General features: G+C 31.2%; 2 protein-coding genes across 2 annotated transcripts; one reads left to right on the forward strand and one right to left on the reverse strand.

Annotated features, from left to right (window-relative positions):
* Positions 1-4,496: 4,496 nt before the first annotated feature.
* LOC136986664 (carbonic anhydrase 2-like) lies at positions 4,497-12,982 on the reverse strand. The gene is made up of 9 exons (XM_067284242.1): positions 12,928-12,982; positions 12,765-12,857; positions 9,539-9,616; positions 9,425-9,451; positions 6,175-6,354; positions 5,949-6,103; positions 5,147-5,230; positions 4,790-5,014; positions 4,497-4,631 (listed from the first exon to the last, which is right to left on the reverse strand). Exons 1-9 carry the CDS (start codon positions 12,980-12,982, stop codon positions 4,497-4,499), a joined length of 1,032 nt encoding a protein of 343 aa, XP_067140343.1.
* Positions 12,983-18,769: 5,787 nt separating this feature from the next.
* LOC136986665 (general transcription factor II-I repeat domain-containing protein 2-like) lies at positions 18,770-19,333 on the forward strand. Its single transcript, XM_067284243.1, has one exon. It carries the CDS (start codon positions 18,770-18,772, stop codon positions 19,331-19,333), a length of 564 nt encoding a protein of 187 aa, XP_067140344.1.
* Positions 19,334-26,286: the final 6,953 nt, after the last annotated feature.

Raw genomic sequence — 26,286 nt, forward strand, 5'->3', positions numbered from 1 at the left:
TACTCAATAAAAGTGTTTTATTTTCACTTTCTTAACAGGAAATCATGAAAATGATGGGTATTAGTGAACTGACATATTGGACAGGAACATTTATCAGAAACTTCTTAGAATTATTATGACATGATTTGTTATCGTTTTTATGTTTTCAATTGAATTTGTTAAAGATGTAGGTTCATATTTCGTAAAGGTAATTTCGGATGAATTCGAATATAGTTTTTCTTTCTTTCCTTAGACTTCTTTCAACACCACCATCGATGAATAAATTTTGCAGAAACTAGGCAGAAAATTGCGCCCAACAATCCATAACCGTTAAAAGGTATGATGCCAATTATCGTGGATAAGAGTCTAGATATGTAACTGAAGACGGCGTATTGAACAGATTCTTGAAGACGAAAGGGAAGATCGCCAAGATATTTTAAAGCTGCCTGTAGCCCCCATTCCTGTTTTTTTACACCACTTTCGTTCGTATATTATATTCATTGTGGAAATGACTAGAAAAGTAATTTAATTTAATTAACTAAACTGCTTGAAGTAACTTTAAAGCTCATTGCTCATTGCTGTACTGTATTTACAACGAAAGGTCTTAACAGGTGTCCACATACTGATATTAGTGTAAAAACAAGCATATCTTTGAAATTCATCCTGTCTTCAGATTTTGCAAGAATCTAGACGATACAAGACGAACCTTAGAATAGAAGAGTTAGAATACGAAATAATCTGTTATAACGAACTTCCACCAAATCACCAAGCGGCACAACGCCATTCTGGATACGCTCGTCAACGCCATCGATCGCAGTAACCTCACCGTCTACATCAATCAACAGATCCCGGGCTTCCCCAGTACCTGCCATCCAGTTCTCGTGGTAGTAAATGAACAACCCAAGACTGCAACTATTGTAGATGTCGTCATTCGAAAATGGCGAAGACACCTTCCACTGTGCACGCGCTGAAAAGTACAAACTTGGCAGGACTTGGCAAACCACCTAAGGAATCAAGGGTATGAAACCTTCATCGATGCCTTTATAGTCGGCGTCTTGGGCGGCTTTGACGCCGCAAATGAGTGTGTCCTTCAGCGACTAGGAATCAAGCGGAACTACGCCAAAATCATGAGACACCTCATGGTAAGCGACTGCATAAGGTGGAGTAGAGATATCTACACCAACCACCTAAGCAACCAGAACCGACGCTAACTCTACCTTGTAACTCCACCTTACAGGCTCGCAAACGTGCCCATGTTTCGCGTTTTCTTTTTTCCATTTGTATATTTTCAGGTTGGCAATGCGCCTTTGTCTCGCGACCGGCAATGTGCCCATGTTTCGCGTCTACTCTTGAAGCAGGGTCCTACCCTGCTATACTTTTATATTACCTTTATTTATATCTTTCACTAGCTGGCCATGTACCCATGTGTTTTCATATTTTTACCAGAAAGGGCTTGTTCTGTTTTGTAAATTTTTCTGATCCATAATAAATGGCTTTTAAATCTTTGATTTATATAACTACAAAGATTATCTTACGTAACGGTTATCACGTCAGGTGACTAATCTAACACATTTTAAGAATTATTTCAATTGTGTACAATAGAGGAAAAAAGAACGGTTGTGATGGCCCCGCATGTGATCGAAGTTGCTAACCTTAACGTTAGAAATACTTCACATAACTTGTTTAAATAAAAAAAATCTTGTGAAAATGCGACAATAATCGTTTTTATGTAATGATAAAGTGTTTATATTTTTGCAGCAGATCGTGTCAACTATGTAGGAAATATGTCCTCTAAAATATCGCGTTTATAAAAAGAATTATTGAGTTGCAATTTGAAAAAATTAAATCTATACTAATATATAAAGAGGTAACTAAGTTTGGTTGTAACAGGTAATCTCCGAAACTACTCATCCGATTTCAAAAATTCTTTCACCAATATTTAGAATGGACCTTCAGAGTGGACATAGGCTATATATTATTCCGTTAAACATTCATATAAATTAAAAGATAACATCTAGGATTAAGGCTTTTATGTCCAACAGATGGCGCTAACTCCGACGACTTAAGTTTGCTTTTCTGTAAGTCATTATGTTTTTCTGTGAGGTTGAACTAAAGCAGATCATCATCTATCTATCTATATAAATAAAAATGTAATGTTCGTTTGTTCCTACCGATCCCTTTGAAATTTTGACACAACGTTGCATTCGAATACGCACATGTTTTAAATAATATACGTGTCGAAGTTCCCTCCACTGGGGGGAGATGGACAGGATTAAGGCTTACCGTGAAGAACTCTGCTTCTATTCTACTATTTTAGATGCGGTTTTTTGCGTTTTTGATTTCGTTTTAATAGGATACGTCAAGAGAATGTACACTAAGAAGGGATTTTTTGAAATTTTCCCCCCACGGGGGAAGTGTTATACATTCATAATAGATACATTTTTAGCCACAACAACGCGTGGCCGGGTCTGCTAGTAGCCTATAAATTCCGAATGTCGTCTGTCTGTCTTTCCTTAATCTCAAGAAAGGACTTTAGATAGATAAGAGTCGATACCAGATATAAAAAGCTTATGGGCAGGAGGCACAAGTTAAGTGTACGAGCTTCCAGTTTAAACCAAAAGTCATGTTACTTCAATTCAAAATTTCACCTGAAAAGAATTAGATAGATACCGGCACTTTGCTAACAGGAAAAGTATTATGTACAGTACAAGAGCAATACACCACTAAAAAAATTGAAAACATTGTAATGATGTCATAATAAATAATCGCTCGTTAGAATTGGTTTGGTTTATTTGGTTTCGGAAACGTGACACATGAGCTATTTGCCAAGGAGAATGCATCCCTGAAAGACTTTTACGTAAAGCTTGCCCCAATTTATGTATTGGTTAATTTATTAATGTTTGATGGCACAAGGACCATGCTGCTCCCACCATCCGGTAATCTTAAAATAATCTTAAAACGTAAGAATGTTTGTAAAGAAAGCACTAGAAAATTTAAATGTTACTAAAACTCCACGCGGCCAGTCCGTTCGCCATGCTCGAACCTAGTTCTGACTACTGGTGTTCAGTGGTTTTATCCACGCAGTTACTGGAGTGTTAGGCTGCAATTTTAAAAAAAATTGTAGACCTATAAATTTCCAATGTCGTCTGTGTGTCTCTGACTTTCCTTAATTTCCAGAATGGCGTTAGATAGATGAAAGTCGAGACCAGATATAGAAATCTTAAGAGAAAAGGACCAGATTACCTATATCCGAACTTCAGATTAGTATTGCAAGTCACGTTATTTCAATATAAACATTTTTTCTTGAGCGAAGTTAGATATATAACCGGCACGACTCTATTGCTAGCAGGAAAAGATAAAGTACAGTGTCAAGACCACCACTAAAAGAATTGAGAACATTCTGAAGAAAAGTCGCAGCCCGGCATTGTGACGATGTCACAATAAATAATCGCTCGTTAGGATTATTTTGATTTATTCGGTTACGGCAACGCAACACGTGAGCGATCTGCCGAGGGAGACGCAACCCGGGAAGACTTTTATTGGTAGATGGACCCTATTTATGTGTTACTAACATGAAGAAAATCGGAAAAATTCACGTGGCCGGCCCATTTTCTATGCCCAAACCCAGGACTAACTAACTATTAGTGTTCGGTGTTCGGTTAGTCCACTCGGCTTCTGGAGGGCACGTATTAAAATTAAGAAAGTACAAAAATAAAAAATCCCGAGTTGTAAGATGTGGAAAATTAAATACTTATAGGCTTTTCACAGGCTTAAATACTTTTGATTCCACGCTTGTAAGTGCTACTTGTTTTAGTAATGGTACATCGCGTCTGTTACGCGCTATATTGTTATCGGGGTAATTAAGTGAAAATAATATATATTTTTAAAAATTATATCCTTTTCGTAATAATTATATTTAGTTTATTATTTTGTTAAATTTTCGTTTAATAGATGGCGCAAAGTGTAATTCAGCAAATCGAATGCAATTAATTGATTTATAGAAATGCAATCGATATTTGGGATGGAATATCTGGCATTATCTAAGTTAAAACGCATTTGAACGTAACTGTCGAGTTTCGTAGCAATTTGTCAAACGGTCTAGAAGTGTACAGCGAACAAACAAACAAACATCCTAATTTATAAATGTAGATTATTATAGAAAAAGCTTAATTTCGAAATTTATTGTAAATAATTATAAAATCTATACAATTTAGAACGTTCATAGTTTTGCCAGGATAAACATTTTAAAAAATCTGTCTCAATTGTTATAATGCAGACTAGCAAACAATAACTGTTTGATTATATCAAACCTTAATGAACAAACGTAAGAAGAATGTTACTCAAGAATGTTTACACTAATGATATTTAATAATTACTAATTTTATTAATATTAGAAATAACAGAAATTGTTACATTATTCATATAGCCTATTTAAAATTTTTATATAACACTATCGATCAAATTAATTTTTTTTTAAATTATCGACATTAATGGAATTAATGTAAATTTGGTTACTGTTACCACCAATCTTCTTTTTCGTCCTTTATTGGCTTTGAACTTATAATTTTTCTATCATTCAAAGGTTGAGTGGGTCTAACTACATTCAGTTCTCTGTTACCTTTTTTTGAGTCTACCGTTCTGAATTTTTCCAGCTGAAATTTGAAAAATATGATTAATATGAGTAAATTCATATAATGTAATATTTTGAAAATTGTTCTTGAAAACAAACTCAAAAATAATAAAAACATAAAAAGATTTATTTTAAAACTAAATGAAAAATTAATACTGTAATAAAATTTGGAAACGTTACCTGTCCTTTACTGACGCTACCAGGATAATGGAAAATAATCCACTTTCGGTATTCTGAACAAGGTGGTACTAACCTAGATCCATTATATGTTATATAATAGTCTAAGTGACTTGGTAATAAATCCTTCAATGTTAACTCGGATTTTGCTGTAGTGTTGCTATCTATTTTCTTGATTTTCTTTACTGATTCAGTTACAACTTTCAAAGCCTTATTTTCTTTATCGATCTGAAATTTTAGAATTTTATTACGTAAAACATATTTAGAACTTTTAGTATTATTGATAGTAACACTAGTATTATTGTAATGTATCGGATTTTTTGAGGTGTTTATATTTATATTATTGATAGTATTACTAACCTTATGAAGGATGCTTAATGCTAATGTTGAGTCGAATTTATCTTCCAAATTTTTATATTTCGTATTTAGATGATATAACGAAACCTATATAATGCATATGAATTGATAATTTTAGTTACAGTTAATAACATATTTTAAAAGATTTTGTGATTGACTACACTTATAACATTATACTTACGAAACTCGAAATCACGAATAAATAGTGTTTTAAACACTGTATTTATACGTGATTTCGAGTACCATAAGTATAGGGTTATAGGTGTAGTCTAACCACAAAATACCGTATGACAATTCGTTTATAATAAGCGATTATAGCATGAATGGAAGTTTGGCCCACTCGCTCCGTTCGTGTGCCAAACTTCCATTCATGCCGTAATTGCCTATATTATAAACTAATTGCATAATGTACTATTAGGTAGGTTTAGTCTGATAAAAATTGTATTTTACGTTAAAAATTCAGCTGAAGTGTAAAAATATGCTATGCCATTTAATTTTGCACTTCGATTATTAAATTTAATTAATTGTAAAATGAACATGCGATAATTATAGAAAAATGATTTTAAGTAACACCTTAATCCTATGAGGCAACTAAATTTCAATGTTGTAAATAATTTAGCTGCCATTGTAAGAAGTTGAAGTTCGAAACTGATCCAGACTACATTTTTTTCTCATTTTGTTATTACAATACTTATTTATAAATGAACATAATTTAAAAAAGTGGTTGACCAACCATTTCTCTACTTAAGCACGTTTCAAACGGTTAAAATTTTATTATTAACTAAGAAAACAAATAAATACTTACTTCAAGAGGGAAATATTTACTATCAATTGAATGTCCAGATCCGTTTTTATTAGTTTTCCCATAACTTAATCTAATTAAATATAAACGATATTTATTGGATCCAAGCCATTCGCTACTAACCATAGCACCAGCAGAACGTGGTATAAATATATATACTGTGAATAAATCAAAAAATAAATTACCTAAGTATCAATAAATCATTACTTTAAATGAAATTGATATTTACTTGCGTAGCCTGTATTTTTTAAGAGCACATCATGTATAGGAATGTCGTAATTTTTGAACATTAAAGGTCCAAGTTTGGAATCCGAAGTGATTATTTCTGTGTCAATATTTATAGGCGATTGACTTTTACCTCTGCATTTTTTATACAAACAAGGCCATAGTTCTGGTTCTTCATCATAAACTTTAAGAAAAGATTTTAAAAATGTAAAATATTAAAAAAGCGAATTCTATTTATAATTATACAATAATATCAAGTATGTTTTACATTAAAACACATATAGAACAATTTTTTAATATTGACACTAATTGGTTGGCATATTTTGATTTAATATATTTTTGAATTTATCTAAAAATTTATTGGGCTGCAATTTGAAAAAAATTGTAGATCTATAAATTCTCACTGACGTCTGTCCGTTTGTCTGTGTTCCGTTAATTACGGGAATGGAGTTAGATAAAAGCGAGACCAAATATGAAAATCTTAGGAGCAGGAGACCCCGATATAAGAAATTTTTGATACGATTCGATTGCTGAAGGAAAAGTATGATGTACAGGGGCAAGACACTATTAATTTAAGGCGGAGAGCATATATTTTACATTAAATTAATTACAAACATGATTAAAAATTGCAGCCTCGAATAGTGACGATGTCACTATAAAATAATTGCTCGTTTTATATGATGAGCCCGGCGTTGCTCGGACAAAAAGTGACGATAACTAAGGTTAAGATGATTAGATTGTAGCCGATCTTACCCGTTTTCACCGGGTGCAAGAATTATGTTCACCCTCTTCCGAGACTAATTAGAGAATTTTTAGATAGGTCTAAACAATATGTTCGATTTCCCGCAAAAAAAACCGCATCTAAAATAGTACAGTAAAATCCGAGTACAAGACAATACTTAACCCTCTCCCTCTCCTCGCGGAGGGGAATTTCGGAAAATCTCTTCTTAGTGTACTGTACATTCTCATGACGTACAGTACCCTATGTACTAAATTTCAACTTTCAACTCCTAACCGTTTGAGCTTTGTGCTTATTATTATTATCATTATCATTATCAACACATCTCGATTATATATATATAGATTTAATTACAATAACATAAACTGCATAAGCTAAAGTTTGAACATCATCATATAAAGATAAAACTGTAAATGCTTTGCAATATGATAAAATTTATCTGTACAAATACATACTAATCTATAGATTTATATAGATTTCTATACTACCATATCTATATATATAATCGAGACGAGTTGATAATAATAATAATAATAATCAGTGCGGAGCCCAAACGGTTAGGAGTTGAAAGTTGAAATTTAATACACAGTTAGGGTACGTCACGAGAACGCACACTAAGAAGGGATTTTTCGAAACTCCTCCCCACGGGGGGAGGGACGGGACTAAGTCTTAACATTTCCATTGTTGATAGAAGTGTTAAGTAACAATGTAAGAGTTAAGTAACGATGGAAGTGTCAACAATGAAAGCGTTAAGAATGGAAGAGTCAACAATTGAAGTGTTACGTAACAATGGAAATGTTAAGAGCAGAAACGGTTAGGAGTTGAAAGTTGAAATTTGGTACACAGTTAGGGTACCAGATTTAAGTACCAAAGTGTTAAGTAACAATGGAAGTGTCAACAATGGAAGTGTTAAGTAACAATGGAGAACAAGAGAGAGCGACGTGCAAGATTTACGGGCGCTGGAAAAAAAAAAAAAAGAAAAAGAGTAATATGTTGGAACATATTCGATTTTCAAATTTAAACAGATTAGTTCTGTTTTTCTCGACCTTTCTTCTTTAGAACATTCCATGAAAATCGAAGGATATAATCAGAACACGTCGTGAAAATCAAACAATATTAGAACATTCGATTTTCAAATTCGACCTTTCTTTAGAAAAACTTAGTTCGTTGATGAAATTACTCCTTTTTTTTTGTGACTATAATGTAATAATCTTAATCTTCGCTATCGTTACTTTTGCCCGAGCAACTCCGGGCCTACCTGCTAGTATTACTATATTTCACATTAACATGGAAAAGAATAATATACCGGTAATCTTTAAGAAAAAATAATTTTAGTTTTAAAATTATATAATTTACAGTTTTATATAAAGAATATGCTTTTACATTAGGAGAATGCTTCTGATTTTAAAAATATGGTAACATGTAAGCGCGCTAATTCTTACATGGCACTAGATACTATAGCTGTTATTTTTTTCATATTTTATGTAACTTTTATTAAATAAACAACAAAAACAAGCAAGCTTTATTCTTCTATTCAAATATTACTTTGGCAATAAAATATAAATAAGTTGCTCTTTAGGTTATAGTTTAGTTTTAAATTTAAAAAAACATAAAATTATTATTGTTAAGCAATCAAAATGATTTGTTATTTCTATGAAAGTTAAATTGCTTTTCTATTAGTTCATTAATCCAGCTTTAAATATTCAATTCTTTACAGAAAATATGAATAAAAAATTTAAATGTTTGTAAGCATTATTTATATTCGTCTACGTGGACGTTATTTATTAATAGGACTTTATACTGGTGTTTAAAGATTGGTACAGTAATGAGAGTTAATTCAGGAAAAATTTCTTTATTATATCTGTAAGCATTATTTAGACGCTTTTATGTACAGCGTGTTTCGCTCGAAAGTACCCGATTTTAATTCGCCATAAAAATGAATGGTTTAAAATTTATAAAAGCAACGAGTGGCATCTGGTGGGAAAACTCATCAAGTTTTACAGAGATTTTCTTCGTATTGCAAAATGGCGCATAAGTCGAATCGTGTGCAGTATTATCCGGTCGTGACTTTGCCACAGAAGAAGACACAGGTCGTGTCTGGTATGCCGGATAGTGTGGCTGCCAGATCTGATTTGATCTCCTTAGATTTCTTTCTGTGGGGTTACGTGAAAGATACGGTTTATGCAACTTCGGTCAGAGACATTCAGAATTTTTGGGAGTGATTCGTGGCAGCCATCGCTACTGTGAGATATAGCAGGAAATTGCCTACCGTTTTGATACTGTCACTGTACTGTGACTGCTGGAACGCACATAGAGATGTGGCGATTTTTTCTTTCATATAAAATCTTTGGTGAACTTACCGTATATCTTTAACTGTTAATTTTTTATAGCCAAATGAACCCCTCAAGAAGAACACAGAAGAAAGACACAGGTCGAAATTATTAAATTATTAATATACTCTTGATTATAATAAAATTAAATACAGTATAACTAATACTTTTACGAAAAAACTTACGTCCAGATGAGCGATTCGCTACGTATTCTGAAAGAATATTAGAATATTCATTTTAATATATTTAGTATTGAGTATGCAACAGTAATAACATTTTATAATCGTGTATTTAAATACCGTCAGAATCTTTCTTATCTGAATCTTCATCACCTGTATCTTCCTCGTCGTCGTCTGCATCTTCTGAAACAACATCAACTGATTTAACAAATGAAAAAAGATAAAAATTTAAAATAAAATTACTAAATATTACTAAGATTGGTATGGGAATGGCGAGATGGGCCCACTCTTGAAATATCACTAAAATTTACTGTTATCGGACTCAACTTTTCAGCTTTCTATCTTAATTAGAAGTGTACGAAATTAGAGTTACAAGTTACATAATTACCTCAAACTTGGTGGAGACATAAAAGGTTTATCTAACTGTATTTGAACGTTAAAAAATGGATATCACGTCAATAAAAGACTAATTTTATTCGTGGGATAAATTTCGGTCTTCACTATATGGTATAGTGAAAACCGAAATTTATCCCACGAATCCCACTATTACACCCACATTCACCCACTATTACACAAATACTTATACTATAACATTTGTAAAAAATCATATTTAACATTCAACTTTAACATAATACATAAAAAATTATAAAATAAAAAAACAAACGCATTATTTTAACCTAATTTCTAAAGGTTTATGCCCATGTAACCTTTGACGGTACGGATGGACTGTACGACAAAATAACTGACAGACTCAATGTTTTCATTAGGTGTTCCTGGTCTTCCACTCTTCAGTTTACGAGCACCATTACTGTTCCTTATTTTGCTTACGTCAATTGCGAATGGACTGGCGTGTCAGAGGACGTTTTAACATATTTAGTTCTGTAATTTCTTCGTGTTTGAGTATCTGATTTTGTTTCTATAAACCAATACCATAAGAATCCGAGCCTTTACGCGTATAAAGTTCAATTATTGTGTGAAGTTCCGGTCGGAAATCGAAATTTTATGTTTTTGATGACGAATATCCGTGGGAAGTTAAGCTCTCACCTTTTGAAATTAAAACAAAGCAAGACTTAAAGTCTAGCTTAAACATTAAAAGTTTTTTCATCAAAACGGAAAACAAAAGGCTTGAATTGCGGAGAGAATATCAAAGTTCGGAGAAATTTTAGATTATTGGGGTTACACGTCCATAATGACCTTTCCCGTGCCCCGAGAGGTTTAGAATTGTCAACGGGAGATGAGGGAAGGCCAAATCGGAACGCGGAATAGAGGAGAGAAATCTACAAAAACGCGTGTTTCAAGGACACTACGTTCTTTGCTTCAAAAATTTTTCTTTCTCTCTGAGTTTTTCTCTCTCCAAGGTTCATTCCTTCTCCAAGAACTGTTATATCTAAAGCTTAACAGCGAGTCCCGGGGAAGTCGATCTTGCAGACCGTCAACGTGGGACCGAGTGAAGTCATCCAATGAGACATTGGGACTTTTACTGGACTATCTTCCTGAGAATTGTAGAGACAAGGATATAGAAACTTTTGTAATAAAAGTTTTCTTACAAAAGTTTCTATATCCTTGTCCCTACGATTTAATTTTTCATTAAATGAGAAAAAGTGAATGATAAGAATGACTCAGAGTGTATTTCAAGCCACCGCACACTTGTCACGACCTCTCGACTGTCCAGACAATCGCATAAAGTCGCAAACTGTACAGTTTCAAGCAATTAAGCCAGATGATGTAACGATGAGATAACGATGAGATTTAGCTGTTTACATTCTGAAAAAAATCGAAAATGGTCACTTTCTTAACTGCATTTGCTTCACAGATGAGGCAAACTTCCCAACGTCTAGAAAGCTTAACAAGCATAATGCATAAATTTTAAACCTGAAAACCGCCATATTACAGTAGAGAGTCGTTAATCGGAACCCCGGTAATCGGAATCGCCGGTAATCGGAACGATTTTCAGTCGGACTGTGTCGTGCTGAATCGAACGTTTTTGATACTAAATTGACTTCTAAAATATAATTTTCATGTTTTTATATTCTTCAATATATTTATTTTGTTTGTACAAAATGCAGAAATAATTTTTAACGATACGATAGCCTCGATGATTATTATAAAAATTTTCGTTAGGCTTAAAATCGACGAAAATTCAACACGAAGCGACACGCAACGTAGAAAAATTTGAACATCGGACAGGTTAATATATTTTTCGTACATAATCGGTAATCGGAACAAATCACTAATCTGAACTACCCCAGTTCCCAATTGATTCCGATTTTCGACTCTCTACAATATGTGGTGCAGAATTTTGTGCAATAAAATTATCGGTCTATTTTTGTTTTCGGAAAAGATGTAATAGCCGATACCTGCTTTGATATTCTAACAGATTACGTTGTGCTATAACTAAAAGTGCCAAATGTCATCTTTCAACAAGATGGAGCACCGGTTTATTAGGGACTAAATGACCGCGAAGTCCTAAACGAAAAATTTCCAGATCATTGGATAGGAATAAGCCCACCTCTTCCTATCCAACGATCTGGAAATTTTCTGTGGAACAAAATATTCAAGGAAATGATCTTTTCTTGAACCCTTCCTTGTTCCCCAGTTATAACATTCGTGGATTTTTTCCTGTGGTGCTATTAAAAAAATATTGTCTACCGTATTGAAGTAAAGAACATAAATGACCTTAAGAAAAACATAACATTGAGACCATTGATGAAGCTGTGTTATAAAGGATAAGGACAGAAATTGAACATTGTTTACATGTCTTCCATGAAATGAATGGAACGTATATAAAAATGTATTAATGATTTGAAAATCCTTACTATTTACTTCATATTATATAAAGATTTCAAAAGTATCTAATTACAGCTGTAATTTTAACAATTTTTTTGAAATTTTCTATAGACTTTGTGGACACCCTGTATTTAACCCTGTATTATTACTACCTTTTTAATGGAATTAAAAAAAACGAGAAAACAAATGCAAGTTATATCATACGCTAATGATATGCAAAAAATAAGAATACTTTTTAAAATATTTTTAATAATTAAAGCAAAAGAATTTTTAAAAAAATTTAGCATATAATTCATTTTGCTTGTTTCGTTCTATCCTTTCAGTTTATAGTTATACACTAGAACGTTTTATTTTCTAAAAATCAAATAAATCAAGGCTGTCTTAACCAGTATGCCTTCATTCCATGCATTGCTTTCGGACATTTATTTATAAAGAATATTTTATATATACATTTTATATTTTTATTATTTAATATTATATATTTATTAATAAAAAATTTATTGTTTTAACTGACATTAACTATTGCTAATCTATAACGAATAATTTATAAATTTTTTACCTGGATATTTTAACCATTCCTGTTCAACATGTTTTTTATACCAAGATTTGGGAAGAGTAGGAGGTTTAGGGAACCATTCAAATCCCGTGCTTTCTGTAAAATAAATCAATATTGTGTTAAAAGTTATGATATTATTAGTGAACACGATTTATATGAAACTTACCAACATACACCAAAAGGCACAATAATATCCACGAGAATAAAATAAAATTTTTCATTTTTTAGTTGTCGTTGACATACGAGATCCTTTTATATGGTTTGAGTTTTCCTTATTGGTCATTAAAATATTATTTAGATTATTTATCACAAAATTAATTAGCCTGAAGCTGAGAAAGTTTGAGATAAATACGATACAAAATTTTCCTGGAAATAACCATTTTGTTTACGTAATTATAAAAAATACTAATAATTTTATAATAATAAAGATTCAATTATTCAATAGGCTTGTAATACTTATATTATTTACCAAAAAATAATTAATACTTTTTAATATATAAATAATTAAACTTCTAATCCGTTCAAATTTTATTCTTTGACTTTCGAGAATTACATGTAAATTTATTTTATCTGGGGATAAAATAATTGAATATAAAAAATGAATATTTGATATTTTATTTTATTGCTTTATTGACTGTACTCAGTTCTTTACGTACAAGTGCAAAAAAAAAATAAAAAATTAATTATAGCTATAGTTCTAAGAGAAATATTAGTGTTTTTTAAACGTATCTTTTAATTTTATGACCTAAGAATGGATATTTATTATTGATGATAATAGGTATAAAAATGCAAACAATATCAGGGCCTATAAAATATAATATGAATGTAAACAACACAGCTTTTATAAAACCATTAACAAAAACACGAAGAAAATTTAGCCTGATCAGTTGAAAATTTAAATAACGAAACATTTAAGAATAGTGCAAAAAGTAAGAGAAAGAAATAAAGTATCAATTATAATGACTTAGAATTAATGAAAACTTGTCGCAAATTAAAAATGCAAAAATAACGAAAATGTTAAAAATTATCCGAAAGTTAAGGATAAAAAAGTTAAGCTATATAAAGACAGAAGTTGATTTAATCTAATTAGATCAAAGGGTTGGGAAACTCGAATGAATGATAAAAGTTTATGACTCTAAAAGTAAACTTTTTTTCAGAGATAAATAGAATTGAATGTAAAATATTCTAATTTAGTTTGAGATCAACGTAGATGCAATTAAAACAGACACTATAATTTGAGATAGTAACACCGATAATTTGTCAAAACTATCCAAGAATTGTGTTAATCAAGAACTTATTGGGAGAGAAAGATCGATAAAAAGTTACATTTAATATTTAAAAATTAGACTAAACCCTATTCTTACCACGGATATTGAAATATTTCAAGTTTTCAATTTTCTATACAAAATAGCTTTCCACGTGCTTTCATCTTTCACAGATTCACAAATATATGTTTTATCTTAAACTAGATTTTAAATATTTTCTATGAAAAATCCCAGAACTTTTTCGAGAGTAGTCTGTCGCGTATGTCGGCTTTGTCCGCTCTCTTTGTGAGCCTGCAGCATGAGTCAAGATCCGTGATGCGCTTGAAAATGGCCCTCTTAATGCTACTTGAGTGAAAAAGTTAGGGAAAAAGTAAAAAAAAGAACATTAAATACGGTATATCAATCTATAGTGAAATTTTTGTATATGTAAATCTTGATATCTTATGAGTTTATGTAGGATTAATGCAGGAAGTATTACTGCTTTTAATAGTTTAAATTCAACACATGTGATTAAATGATTTTCTCTCCGGAGTTTTAAAACGACAGAGATTATTTTTAGTTATTTTCATAAAGGCAGTTGTCTTTATTATTTAAATTAAATAAACTTCTGGCCCAAAGTTAACTATACATTAATCAGTTAACCTATTAATTAAGGCTATAATTAGAAAAGATTATCATGTCAAGTGAAGGAGAAATGCAATCACAAAATATTTAAATATAACTTTAATTAATATTTGGAATGCGCATTTCGAGAACGCAAATCCTTTATATTCCTTCTCGACTTGATGTGATAACCCCTTCTAATTATAGCCGTAATTAATAGGCTAACCGATTAATGTCCTTATTAAACTGATAGAAACAGTTGCAAAGTAATAATTTATGCAATAATACGAGGAAAAATAATTCATAACTTTTAGTGTTTTAAGTAGAGATAGGCGAATATCACTTTTCTAAAATTCGAACATTAACCATTTAACCAGATCTCGAATACCCCGAATACATAGTGAACTTTACATAACTTATTTAATTAATAAGTTTATTTAATATTTATTATTTAACTTGTTTCACTTATTTTAATATATAATAAATTTAATAAAGTACAACAAAAAGTAAAAATAAACAATTTACTAAACTTTAAGAAATGAAACTTCAAACATTTAATTGAGACTTTAAGTTTTAAAATATCTCTTTTTTTAACATAAATAATTACTTGTTAATCTGTAATAGATTAACAAGTAATTATTTTCATTTTCAATTACAATTTTCGAGGCAGAGCCTCTTCTATGTGCAAGTATTGTGTTTTTTGCTCGAAATTTGATCAATCGATTTTGATAAAACTTTGCCATTTTACATTATTTGCACTAAGAAATCTAAAAAATGTAATAAAAAATGGGGTCCATGGCTTCGTTTTCGAGATACGGTGGGGTCAAAGTGATAATGTCCAAGCTGTCTGACACGATTGAGCGCATATAATATAGTTTAGGAGAAAAAATAAAAATTCCAGAATTGCGCTTGCCTAACGGAAAACCTAACCGAAAAATGAACAAAACAATCGGCTTCAATTGCTTTGTTTTTGAAATCTCCGCTCCACGGCTGCAAATGCAGGGTTCGCCTCTTTTTTCTTGGATCCGCCTCAATTCTATCGCGATACAACAAAGTTGCAAAGTTCCTAGAGCGATGTCCCTAGTTGTTTAAGAAAACCAGAATTCTGTATTTATTTCACCACAGTCGTAGTTTTATTCTCTTTATCTGACAAAAGTAAACACAAAATTAATGTAAAGTTCATTTTAATCATTTTTTCGGTGTAGATTTTCACCTAACGTTCAGTTTTGGCTTCGTTTTCTGATCGACTTGTTTTTTGGGCTACAATTTGAAAAATTTGCAGATCTATAAATTCCCACTGTCGTCCGTCTATTTGTCTTTCCTTAAACAAGGGGCAGGAGGCTCCAATTAACTATTTACGAACTTCCGGTTCAAAACCGAAGTCACGTTATTTCAATTCAAAAATTTTCCTTTGAAAGAAGTTAGATAAATGACCGGCACGACTCTATTGCTAATAGGAAAAGTATGGTGTACGGAGGAAAGTCACTATTAACTTGAAGTGGAGAGCATATATCTTAAATTAGATTAATTAAAAATGTGATTAAAAATTGCAGCCCAGCATTGTTCAGTTTTGGTTTCATTTCGCCATCGTGGATTTGTTTGTAAAGCGAAGATATGGATCATAAAAGAAGACGATAAGCTTTAGATTTAGGGGAGAGCGGGGCTACAAGTTCCGTTTTTTAATCAACCTTATATTTTGTTATGGAAACATAATTCTAGCATAAGTATTAAGAGATTAAAATTTAGTAATATATCTAACTTTGCTATAAATACAGTTTTTAGGGTTGATTTTTTGTAAGTTTTTTTATAATTAATAATGCAATACCTAAAGTCGAAAGTAACAACTTACCCCGGTTCGGGGCTAGTTGTTAACAGGGTGGGGCAAGTTGTTACAGGATCTATGGAAGGTGTAATATGTAAAAAAAACAATAATTTATTTAACTAAGTATGTATTTAAAGACTAATCAATAATATCTTATCAATAATTAGTTGTTTTTCTTAAATTTATTATAAAGAAAACATTTTTACGTTTCAACATTTATAACTTTTACTTAAAGAAAAGAGGGAGAAAGGAACATCCTTTCCAAGTTCTTGTATAACACCAGAAGTTGCAGGCAAATTTACAACTCCTGATGACTCTGGCTGATCCAAGATTTGTCTTTCGTCAGTAAAGCTTACATTTAACAAATACTCTGCTAACTTGTTTTCCTGTTCTTCAATAAAGACCAATCTTACTTTTTTTGTAGCCAATCGCAGCGTTTTCTACTCCAGATTTCAACTTCTTTACAAATCTATATAACGTCATATGACAAATATCTAATTCTCTGGCAACAGTTTTTATTTTTTAACCATCTTTAATAACTGCATCTGCAGCTCTTTGCATCAACTCCTGAGATACAGAACCCCGTGTTGTTTTTCGAATATAAGTCCGCATATTGCAAAAAAAAAAAAAAAAAAAAACATTATTTTTACTGCATTACCGGTACAGATGAACTGGGGCAAGTTGTTCCAAGGTCACAACATGCCCGCAAAGAAGGGAACATCTAGCCCTGATAACACATGGGTTCAAAACAGCAACTACTAGATTAGGTTACGAGACATATACAGCTTTAGCGTAGTATATCAAGATACTCAATATATTTTTGAATAAAAATACCAAACAACTAATCGCTAATTATTTAAATTCGCCAGATATACCAAAAATATCAAACACGAAAATATTTACTTATGTGGATCAGCGACGTACAGGCTCTCTTTCCAATGTACCGGACGTCACTGGCCTGATTAAGATAGCTGCCGTCGGTGCGCAGAAACGTTCGATTTCATGACATATTTACTAATTATATATATATATGTTTTCCTTGTGGAGCTATTTCAATCGGAACAACTTACCCCGGGAACTTTTAGCCCCGCTCTCCCCTAATATTCAAAATATAGATATATTTCGTTAGATTGAAGATGAAAAATATCAAAATGAAGTTGGTAAAGAAATGTCTCCGAATAAACAGACAACATCAGACGTTTCGATAGCGAGAGAAAAACAACATAATATGACAGTTCTAGAAAACTAAAAAGTCTTTTACTTATATATAAGTCTTATATAATTTAGGCTGCGTAATGGAGTAAAATTTTAAATTAGGAAAAGTACAGCAGTAGTAGCCGTTTTTACTCTTCGTTTTTCGCTTTAATCTAACAATAATTTGTTTTTTTTTTCATGTAGGCAATTTTGATACTTAGTCTAAAGTTGAAAATCAATGCAATCAAGATCACGTTCGAACGTGATTCTACTGTATAATAATATACCATTTGATATAACGGACGAGTTCGTAATAACGAGTAATCGCGATAAAATGCACTTTCATTGTGTGTTTCATTCAATGGACCAATATCTTCAATTCTATAGTAGTTCGTTACATCGATCTTTTACTATATTTATTAGTGCAGTATTTTATTCATTTTATTTATCCTCAATTTATAGATGTCAACAAGAAAGAAGAGAAAAATTGAAGATGAAAATTAAATTTATAATGAATCGTGGAAATATGATTACTTTTTCTTTCATTTGAAAAAATCTTCTTTGTTTAATTTGTTCGGAAAATATTGGCGTTTTTAAGGAACATAACGTTAAAAGGCATTACACCACTAAACATTTCAATAAAGACGACCAGTTTACTGGAGACTTAAGAAAACAGAAAGTGGAAAAACTGATAAAAGCTGTAACCTCCCAGCAAGCATTCTTAATAAGAACAAATAATGGATATGAATCTGTTACAAAAGCCAGTTACGAAATTTATAATCTATTGGCAAAACTTCATTGTTATTCCGATGGAATATTTATAAAGGAATGTATTGAAAAAGCAGTTGAAATTATATGTCCTGATCAGAAGAAGCTTTTTACTAATATTAGTTTATCTTGACGAACGGTAGCGAGAAGAATCGATGAAATGGCAGATAATGTTGACGAATCATTTAAAAAGCAAGTAAAAGCCTTTGAATTTTTCCATTTGTTTGGATGAATCCACCGACATAACAGATACGGTTCAACTTGCAATTTTCATTCGAGGCGTTAATTCAGAATTAAACATTACTGAAGAATTTTTAGATTTAGTTGGGCTAAAAGAAAATACTACAGGAGAAATTATGTACGGGGCTTTTGAAAAACCCGTACAAAAAAATGAACTCTCACTATTAAAACTGAGTGGAATTACAACTAATGGCGCCCAGTCTTTCAGAGGAGAGCGACGCGGTTTAATCGGTATTCTCTCGAATAAATTAGCACAAAACGAAAATTCAAATGATTTATTTATTTGCCATTGTGTTTTGCACGTGAAGAATTTATGTGCTAAGAAAATTAATATGGAACAAGTTATGGATATAGTAGTATCCACAGTGAACTTTCTGAGAGGTCGTGCATTGAACCATCGTCAGTTTAAAGAATTTTTGTCTGATATTGATGCTGAAAATAATGACGTTGTTTATTTTACTGACGTCAGATGGTTAAGCAAATCTTCAGTTTTACAAAAATTTTACAATCTCTTACCAGAAATAAAATTATTTATGAAAATGAAAGGAAAACCTGTTAAAGAACTTTCAGACTGCGAATGGCTGACAGATCTTGCGTTTTTTGTCGATATTGCAACGCATTTGTCAGAATTAAAAATATATAAATGCAAGGAAAAAATCTTATCATATCTGAATTTATAACATTTATAAAAGCGTTTATATCCAAGCTCAAATTATGGAGCACGCAATTGCGTAACAAAAATTGTCACTTTTTCCCCACTTTATTACAACGCATCGAACCTAAAAATTATTTTAAATATGTGGAGAAAGTCGAAGAACTAGAACAAGAATTTAAAAACAGATTCGAAAAATTTCTTAGCCGAGAAAACAAAATACAGATAACAGCGAGGTTCAGACCGAAGTTTTAAACGCGAAAACGTGTACGTCGGACGTTCAGCGCCGCTTTTCTGTAAGCCTAGAAGTTTGACAATGGCGTTTGGAACGTCGAGCACGATTCCACTGACTTTTCAAACGCCATTCATTGTCAAACTTCTAGGCTTACAGGAAAGCGGCGCTGAACGTCCACGTACACGTTTTCGCGTTTAAAACTTCGGCCTCAACCTCGCTAATTACAGCACCTTTTTCAGTAAACATAGAAAACGTACCAAATGAACTTCAATTGGAGATAATATACTTGTAAAAAAAATATGGTAGACTTTTATAAAACCTTTATCAAAGAAAATCAATTTCCTAACTTAAGAAAGCATGCGGCAAAAATTCTGTCCTTATTCTGTATAACTTCCGCATGAATTTAATGAATTTAGTGAAAAGTAAAACAAGAAATCGGCTAACAGATTCTCACCTAAAAAATAATTTAAAACTGGCGATGACAAATATTCAGCCAAATATATCTGATATATCACATTCGCATCAATTCCAGCAGTTACATTACGTACAGTATACCTATGTTAATTTATGAATATATGAATAAATATTTGTGATTTACCCGTATTTTTTTTTTTTGTTTGTTTTTTTATGTGCGGCCCGCGTCAATTCGAAAGTTTCAAATGTGGTCCTTACATAGAAAATGGTTGCCCATCCCTGGGCTACATACTATTTTCACATTAAAAAAAGGAAAATGCACGAGAACGATGTTTTTACCGTGGCTTTTGTCTGGCATTGTCGTTTGTGTGCTGAATTCCTTTCGCCATATGGTGGAATTTTCAAACTTATTACAGGAAATCCTCTTTAATTCGAGCTAGGATAGTTCAAAATCCCGTTAATTTATAACTGTACTATTTGTCCTGACCGGAGATATAGAGATTTAAATGTTAATAAGAAATTCGGTTAGTTCGTTCGAAATACAGCTACTTCGAAATTCGAAGTGAAAATTCTGTCCAAACTATGATATGGATATGTTCGTTTAGATCGAAGTTCCTCCATACTGTAAGAGAACAATAGACTAAAAACAAGTCTAATCTGGTCAACATGGCTTTGCTTTTACAGTAATACATTTTCGGATGTGACCTTATCTATGGACTACACTTTTTTCTCGTATCTGATAAAATACGACTGGGTTTCGGGATTTCAAAATTATGTCACGTTTGAGATATTTGTGGAGCTCTAGGCTACTACATTTGGATTATTTACTCCTTTATGAGTCACTTTAAAAATAATTTGGGATACATTTCGAGTACTTTTATAAAACCTATCTGGCAACCTGTGAAGTTTCCCTGCTGTTTACCTTCAGTTTATTTATATTATTATTATTAATTATTAATTAACGAAAATAGTGTTATGTATACGTGGCGTATTCTGTTTGCTTAATAAATTACATTAGTTACGTGGTATTTGGCGTATTGTACAGAAGTATGTAAATCTCAGATAATTTGAAACTCGATAATTCGAAGTCCATATTATTTCGTCTTTTAAATTTCGAACTAACGAAGATTTCCTGTATCTTATATTTTTGATTTCGGTATTGATTCGTCCAGTTCGGGTAGTTGTGTATATGCTTTGTTTATATTTTCTTGATCGTTTGTTTCTTATAAGAATACTCTTATGTTATCAAATACAGCTATAAGGTGCAAATTTAGTTCCCTTATATAAAACTAAACTTTTGTAAATAGACCTATAGCATTTCTATGTGTTCGTTATTTTAGTATTAATTAATCCTACCGGACCATTATTTAAAAATAAAAATTTTCCTTGTATTATCATATATTTACCTATATAAATTGAGTTCTTTTGATTACTTTTCAGATGTACACATATGCGAGTGAGTTTTTTAAACGATAAAATGCCTAAAAGGAAGTCGCAATTGTCACGAAATACATCCGTGTCTAGCACCGCTTACGCTAACTATATGAAGTCGTTCAACAATAACAACTAGAAAGAACAATCTCCATATCAACAGACAAGACAAGACAAGAACTAGAAAGAACATTGATTGACGTTTGGTCGTTTCTAAATAGGAAAATCAAAAATTCCCGCCTATTACAGATTTTTTTACAGAATTTTATTTTTCATCCAACTTTTATGTTTTCTATCTAGCGATGAAAATTAATGTCCGTATTCCATTTGTGTGTAGGAAGGAAATAACTAATTAATACTATGGAAAGAAATACTATGTTAATTAAGTACTAATTAACATAGTATTTATTACTTCAGTAAAACCTGTGTGAAACTACAACATGCTAAACAAGAAAAATTCGAAACAAAGCGATTTTGTGTCAAATTTTACTATAAACCGGAGAAACCTGAGCTAAACGGATTCACATTATATTTCTCGTAAATGCACCGAGCGAGTGGCTGATTCTGAGGTGACTATATATTTAATACTCTTTCTTCCCTGTGGGCACCTTTTTTCCGTGACGCGGATTTGGTTAAGTTCACGATGAGGGCGATTGAATAGTAAGGATTGGAGCCCGAAAAATGATACCAAAGTGACCGCTGAACATAGAGACAGAAAAAAAAAGGAATCACTACATAACAAAAAACTCGAAAATATTTTTTAAAGAAAGTTTAAAACAAACATTTATTTCAAAAAATTTTGTTTTTGTTATCTTTTATCGTTTCACTTCGATGTGAGTCAACATTCGTATTAAAATGTAACTACAATCAGTAGTACACATTTTTATTCCTAAAATTATTGTACGCATTTGCTGTATATTTAATAATGTAAAAAATGTTTTTGTACATGATTAAGTCACTATGACAAAAAAAGATTTACAAGTGATACTACATAAATCTTTCACATTCGTAACTTTTGATCCGCACGTTAGCTTGTAGTTTTAGATTTTCTCCGACAGAGGTACTATTAGGGACATAATACAGCAGCATACTTTTTAAAAATTAAAAATATTCAATTTGAATAACTTTTGATTATTATTATAATATATTTATAAAAAATTATTATGAATTCCCTCAAAAACAAAGATATTTAATTTATCTTGTCTTGTCTTCTTGTTGGGCGAGAGCTGCTAGGCTATGTGCCCCGTAGTAACGTGTGACAAAGCTGTTATGTGACGTGGTTAGTAGTTATATATTTTTTATATGCGGAGAATAAAGCGTTATGGGAGGTCTTTTTAAGGGTAACTGGCCCTTATTCAGGCGTTACAGACGTAGAGAAAACCCGGAAAACGATATTTAATTTATTTGCCGATACTCCCAGCGGTTTATTCAGTACAAAAAATAAATGTTTCCTTATTCCTGTTTATTTTATTTTTTAATATGTAAGAAATTTGCTTAATTCTTTTGCCTGATACATCTGATAAAAAACATATCTATATTTAAAATATGTAATTGAATAAAATAAAAATTTATTATTAATTAGTTGTAAAACATTACAAAGAAATAATAACTAAAGATAATTTGTATAAATATACAAATTATTATATATTGTTTAACTCTGATCACCCTGCCTCTGATAATCGAGATTATATTGCACATACATACAATATAATAAAAGTAAAATAACAGTTATTATAATAACTTAATTAGATTATTTATGCATCGATTATAAATATTTAAGTATCATAAAAATGTTTTAAAATTTTGTGTGATTTCGATGGTCCGGATCCGACTCGTGGGTGATCGCCAGCGATATTTATTGTTTTAAAAGCCAAGAAAAATTTGTATGTAACAGCACTATAATTCAAATAAACTCAAATAAAACTACTATAGTGTTCATCTGATTAAACATCGTTTCCACTGCAATTTCTAAAAAAATGTTTATCATACGTCTAATGATTATATCAAAATTATATCGCATTTATCCGAATAAAATAATATTTATAAATTTGGATTTCTTCTAATAAAAGTCAAGTTTGAAATATGGTGATACACTTGACCCATTTCTGTTTTAATTCAGGTAACATTATTTAAATATATAGGCTGCGTGTTTGCATTTAATATATTTTAACCACGATAATTTTTTGCATATTTTTTTTATTTCCTTAGAGAAAGGTGTTTCTACTTTAAGCTGGCAATTTCAATGAATTATTAATTAAATATCTATTAAAATTATTTTTTCAAACAAAATTTAACATTAATCTCATATTTTTGAACAGCCATTTTCTAATTTATAGTGATTAAAAAATAGCAAATTTAAAGAGGTTACATCTGATTAAAAAATTAACTTTTTTACGTAAAGAAATATATTTATTAGGCTATTTATTAAGGAAAATAATTATTAAAATCTGATCAAACAATGAATAGAATAATGAAGTTAATATTTTATTTTTCTTATTTTTAATATTAATTCAAAACTTTATTAAATGAAACAAGTAATTATTTATTTTGATATCGTCACAAAGCCGGACTGTAATTTTTAATCATATTTTTAATTTATTTAATGTAAAATATATGCTATCTTCCTCAAATTAGTAGTTTTGCACAGTAAATCATACTTTTCCTGTTAGGAATAAAGTCATGCTGGACATTTATCTGACTCCTTTTAGGGAAAAATTTTTGAATTTAAATAACGTAGCCTCTGGTTTACATTGGACGTTCATATATAGTTAAACTGGAGCCTCCTACCCATAATATTTCCATATTTAGTCTCGACATTCATCTTTCTTACTCAGTTCTCGAGATTAAGGAAGAACAGACAAACAAACAGATAGGCAGACGACAGTGGGAAGAATTTATAGGTCTACAATTTTTTTTTCAAATTTCATCACAATTAAAATTATCTCATTATTTTCTCTTCATTGATAAAAGTAATGAACTTAAATACTAAGGATCAGTTTTTCTTTTGTCTAAATTTTCGAAGTTTCTGGGTAATTAGAATCTCAAAGTAATATATTATTCAAACTGAATTTGAATAAAAATATAACATATTTTTTCAACGCAATTAAGAATTAGCAAATATTGTTTATCATCTGTTTATTAAACAATGAACCTAAATAAATGCTACATAAATTACCAACAATATAACAAAATATAGAAAATATATAGATAAATTACGCATTGAAAAATAAAAACGGTACATTTGAATTAAATTTTCAAAAAGTTATTTTAAGTAAGTATAAATCTAAAACAAAAACGTTATAAAATAAGGTAAAAATTTTGTAAAATTTAAAAATATTTGTTATTAAATTGATAAGAATACACTTGAAAAAAGTAGATATTGTATAAGAAATTAGCATTTTAAAAAATATGCTATAAATTCAGAAGATTTTTAAAATTTTAATAGGTTTCATTTGTATAGGACCTAAGAGAAATTCTTATATACTGATATTATTAGACAGTCCGTTGAAAAATTACCGTATAAATACATCCACATTTTATGTAAAGTTTTAGATTTTAAAATTTCACGGTTTTTAGCAATTTTAATAACGTTTTCAACAATGCCTCGTAGAACCTCATTGTCATAGACAGATTCGTGAAATTTACTTTTTGCATGTTTCTAGTAAATCTTTGAGGCATGACATTACATTTTCTCTTTTTATTCAGTTGAAACTAAATATTTTTAACTGTATGGATTAATTAAACTGGACAATAACTATTTATGTTTCTGTTTCAGTAACCTCACATCCAATCCAGCAGGTAAAAAAACAGTTAAAATGTTTTTGTCCTATACCAAAGGCCTTATACAGGAACAACAGAGTTCTAAAATGGAATGCTAACATACAATTGGACACAAACTTAACATTGAATACTATCAGTTCAAGTTTTTATGTTGTTGAAATTAGCAACTTTGGACATACACTGACTCAGTTATAACAGGCTTGCCATGCTCTGGAAATGGGTTTCTCATGTTTGTAATTGATAAAATTACTCTTTAATGTAGTTTTAAAAATTTCCAGTGCCTCCATATCTGTAATGTGATTGCTCATGCTGTCATCCTGAGAAGAGTGACATATTGGAGCAAAGGAACCACATTTTCATCTGAGGCATAAACAGAGGGTGTTGGTGGCTTTCCCAAATGCTATGTCATATTCATGTTTTTAACCTCTTTCAACAATGACCTTGTTGTTGGGCCAATGTATACTAAGTCCCTATCATACCTTTTGTCCCAAATGGGATTTTTATGCACTTCAGAGGCTGTGTGTTTTGGCGGGATCCTTTCCATTTCTAAAGAATGTGAAAATAGTTGGGAGCATCTGTATGCAATCCAGTGAGGCCAGCTATCTGGTTAAAAATAGCAGATAAGGAATTGTGGTATGGAACAATCAGGCAGTCTTTCCATGTTCTCTCTCTCCTTGCATTCTGGTTACTGTGTGACATGTTCTGGGTCTTAACTTTAACAGAGCAGTTAAAAAATTTGTGTGCACATGCTGTTGTGTATATTCATTAATTTGGTTTCTATGTCCTTCCTGGATGTGCAGTGTATGTATGCTTGCTTAATGAGAGCTCTTTAGACTGCTGTTTTAAAGTGGAACAGGTCATGGGAACTAGCAGGGATGTAAATGGATAGAATGGTATATCTTGGTTAGGAAGTTATCTGCATTAACTGTTGAGACTTGATGTCAGAACCTCTAACACACACTTCTCTAGTTAACAAAAACTTTTATTTAAACAAAAAGAAAAAAAGGAACACTACAACTTCACACGTCTGAAGAGAAAAAGAAAAAAAGGGAGAGCTCACAGCAAAAAAAAGATCAGTGTTGCCACCAATCAACAGATCATGAAAACGTTAATATTTTCCT

The sequence above is a fragment of the Centruroides vittatus genome, unplaced genomic scaffold, assembly GCF_030686945.1.
Source record: "Centruroides vittatus isolate TY-2023 unplaced genomic scaffold, ASM3068694v2 scaffold_1167, whole genome shotgun sequence".
NCBI lineage: Eukaryota > Metazoa > Arthropoda > Arachnida > Scorpiones > Buthidae > Centruroides > Centruroides vittatus.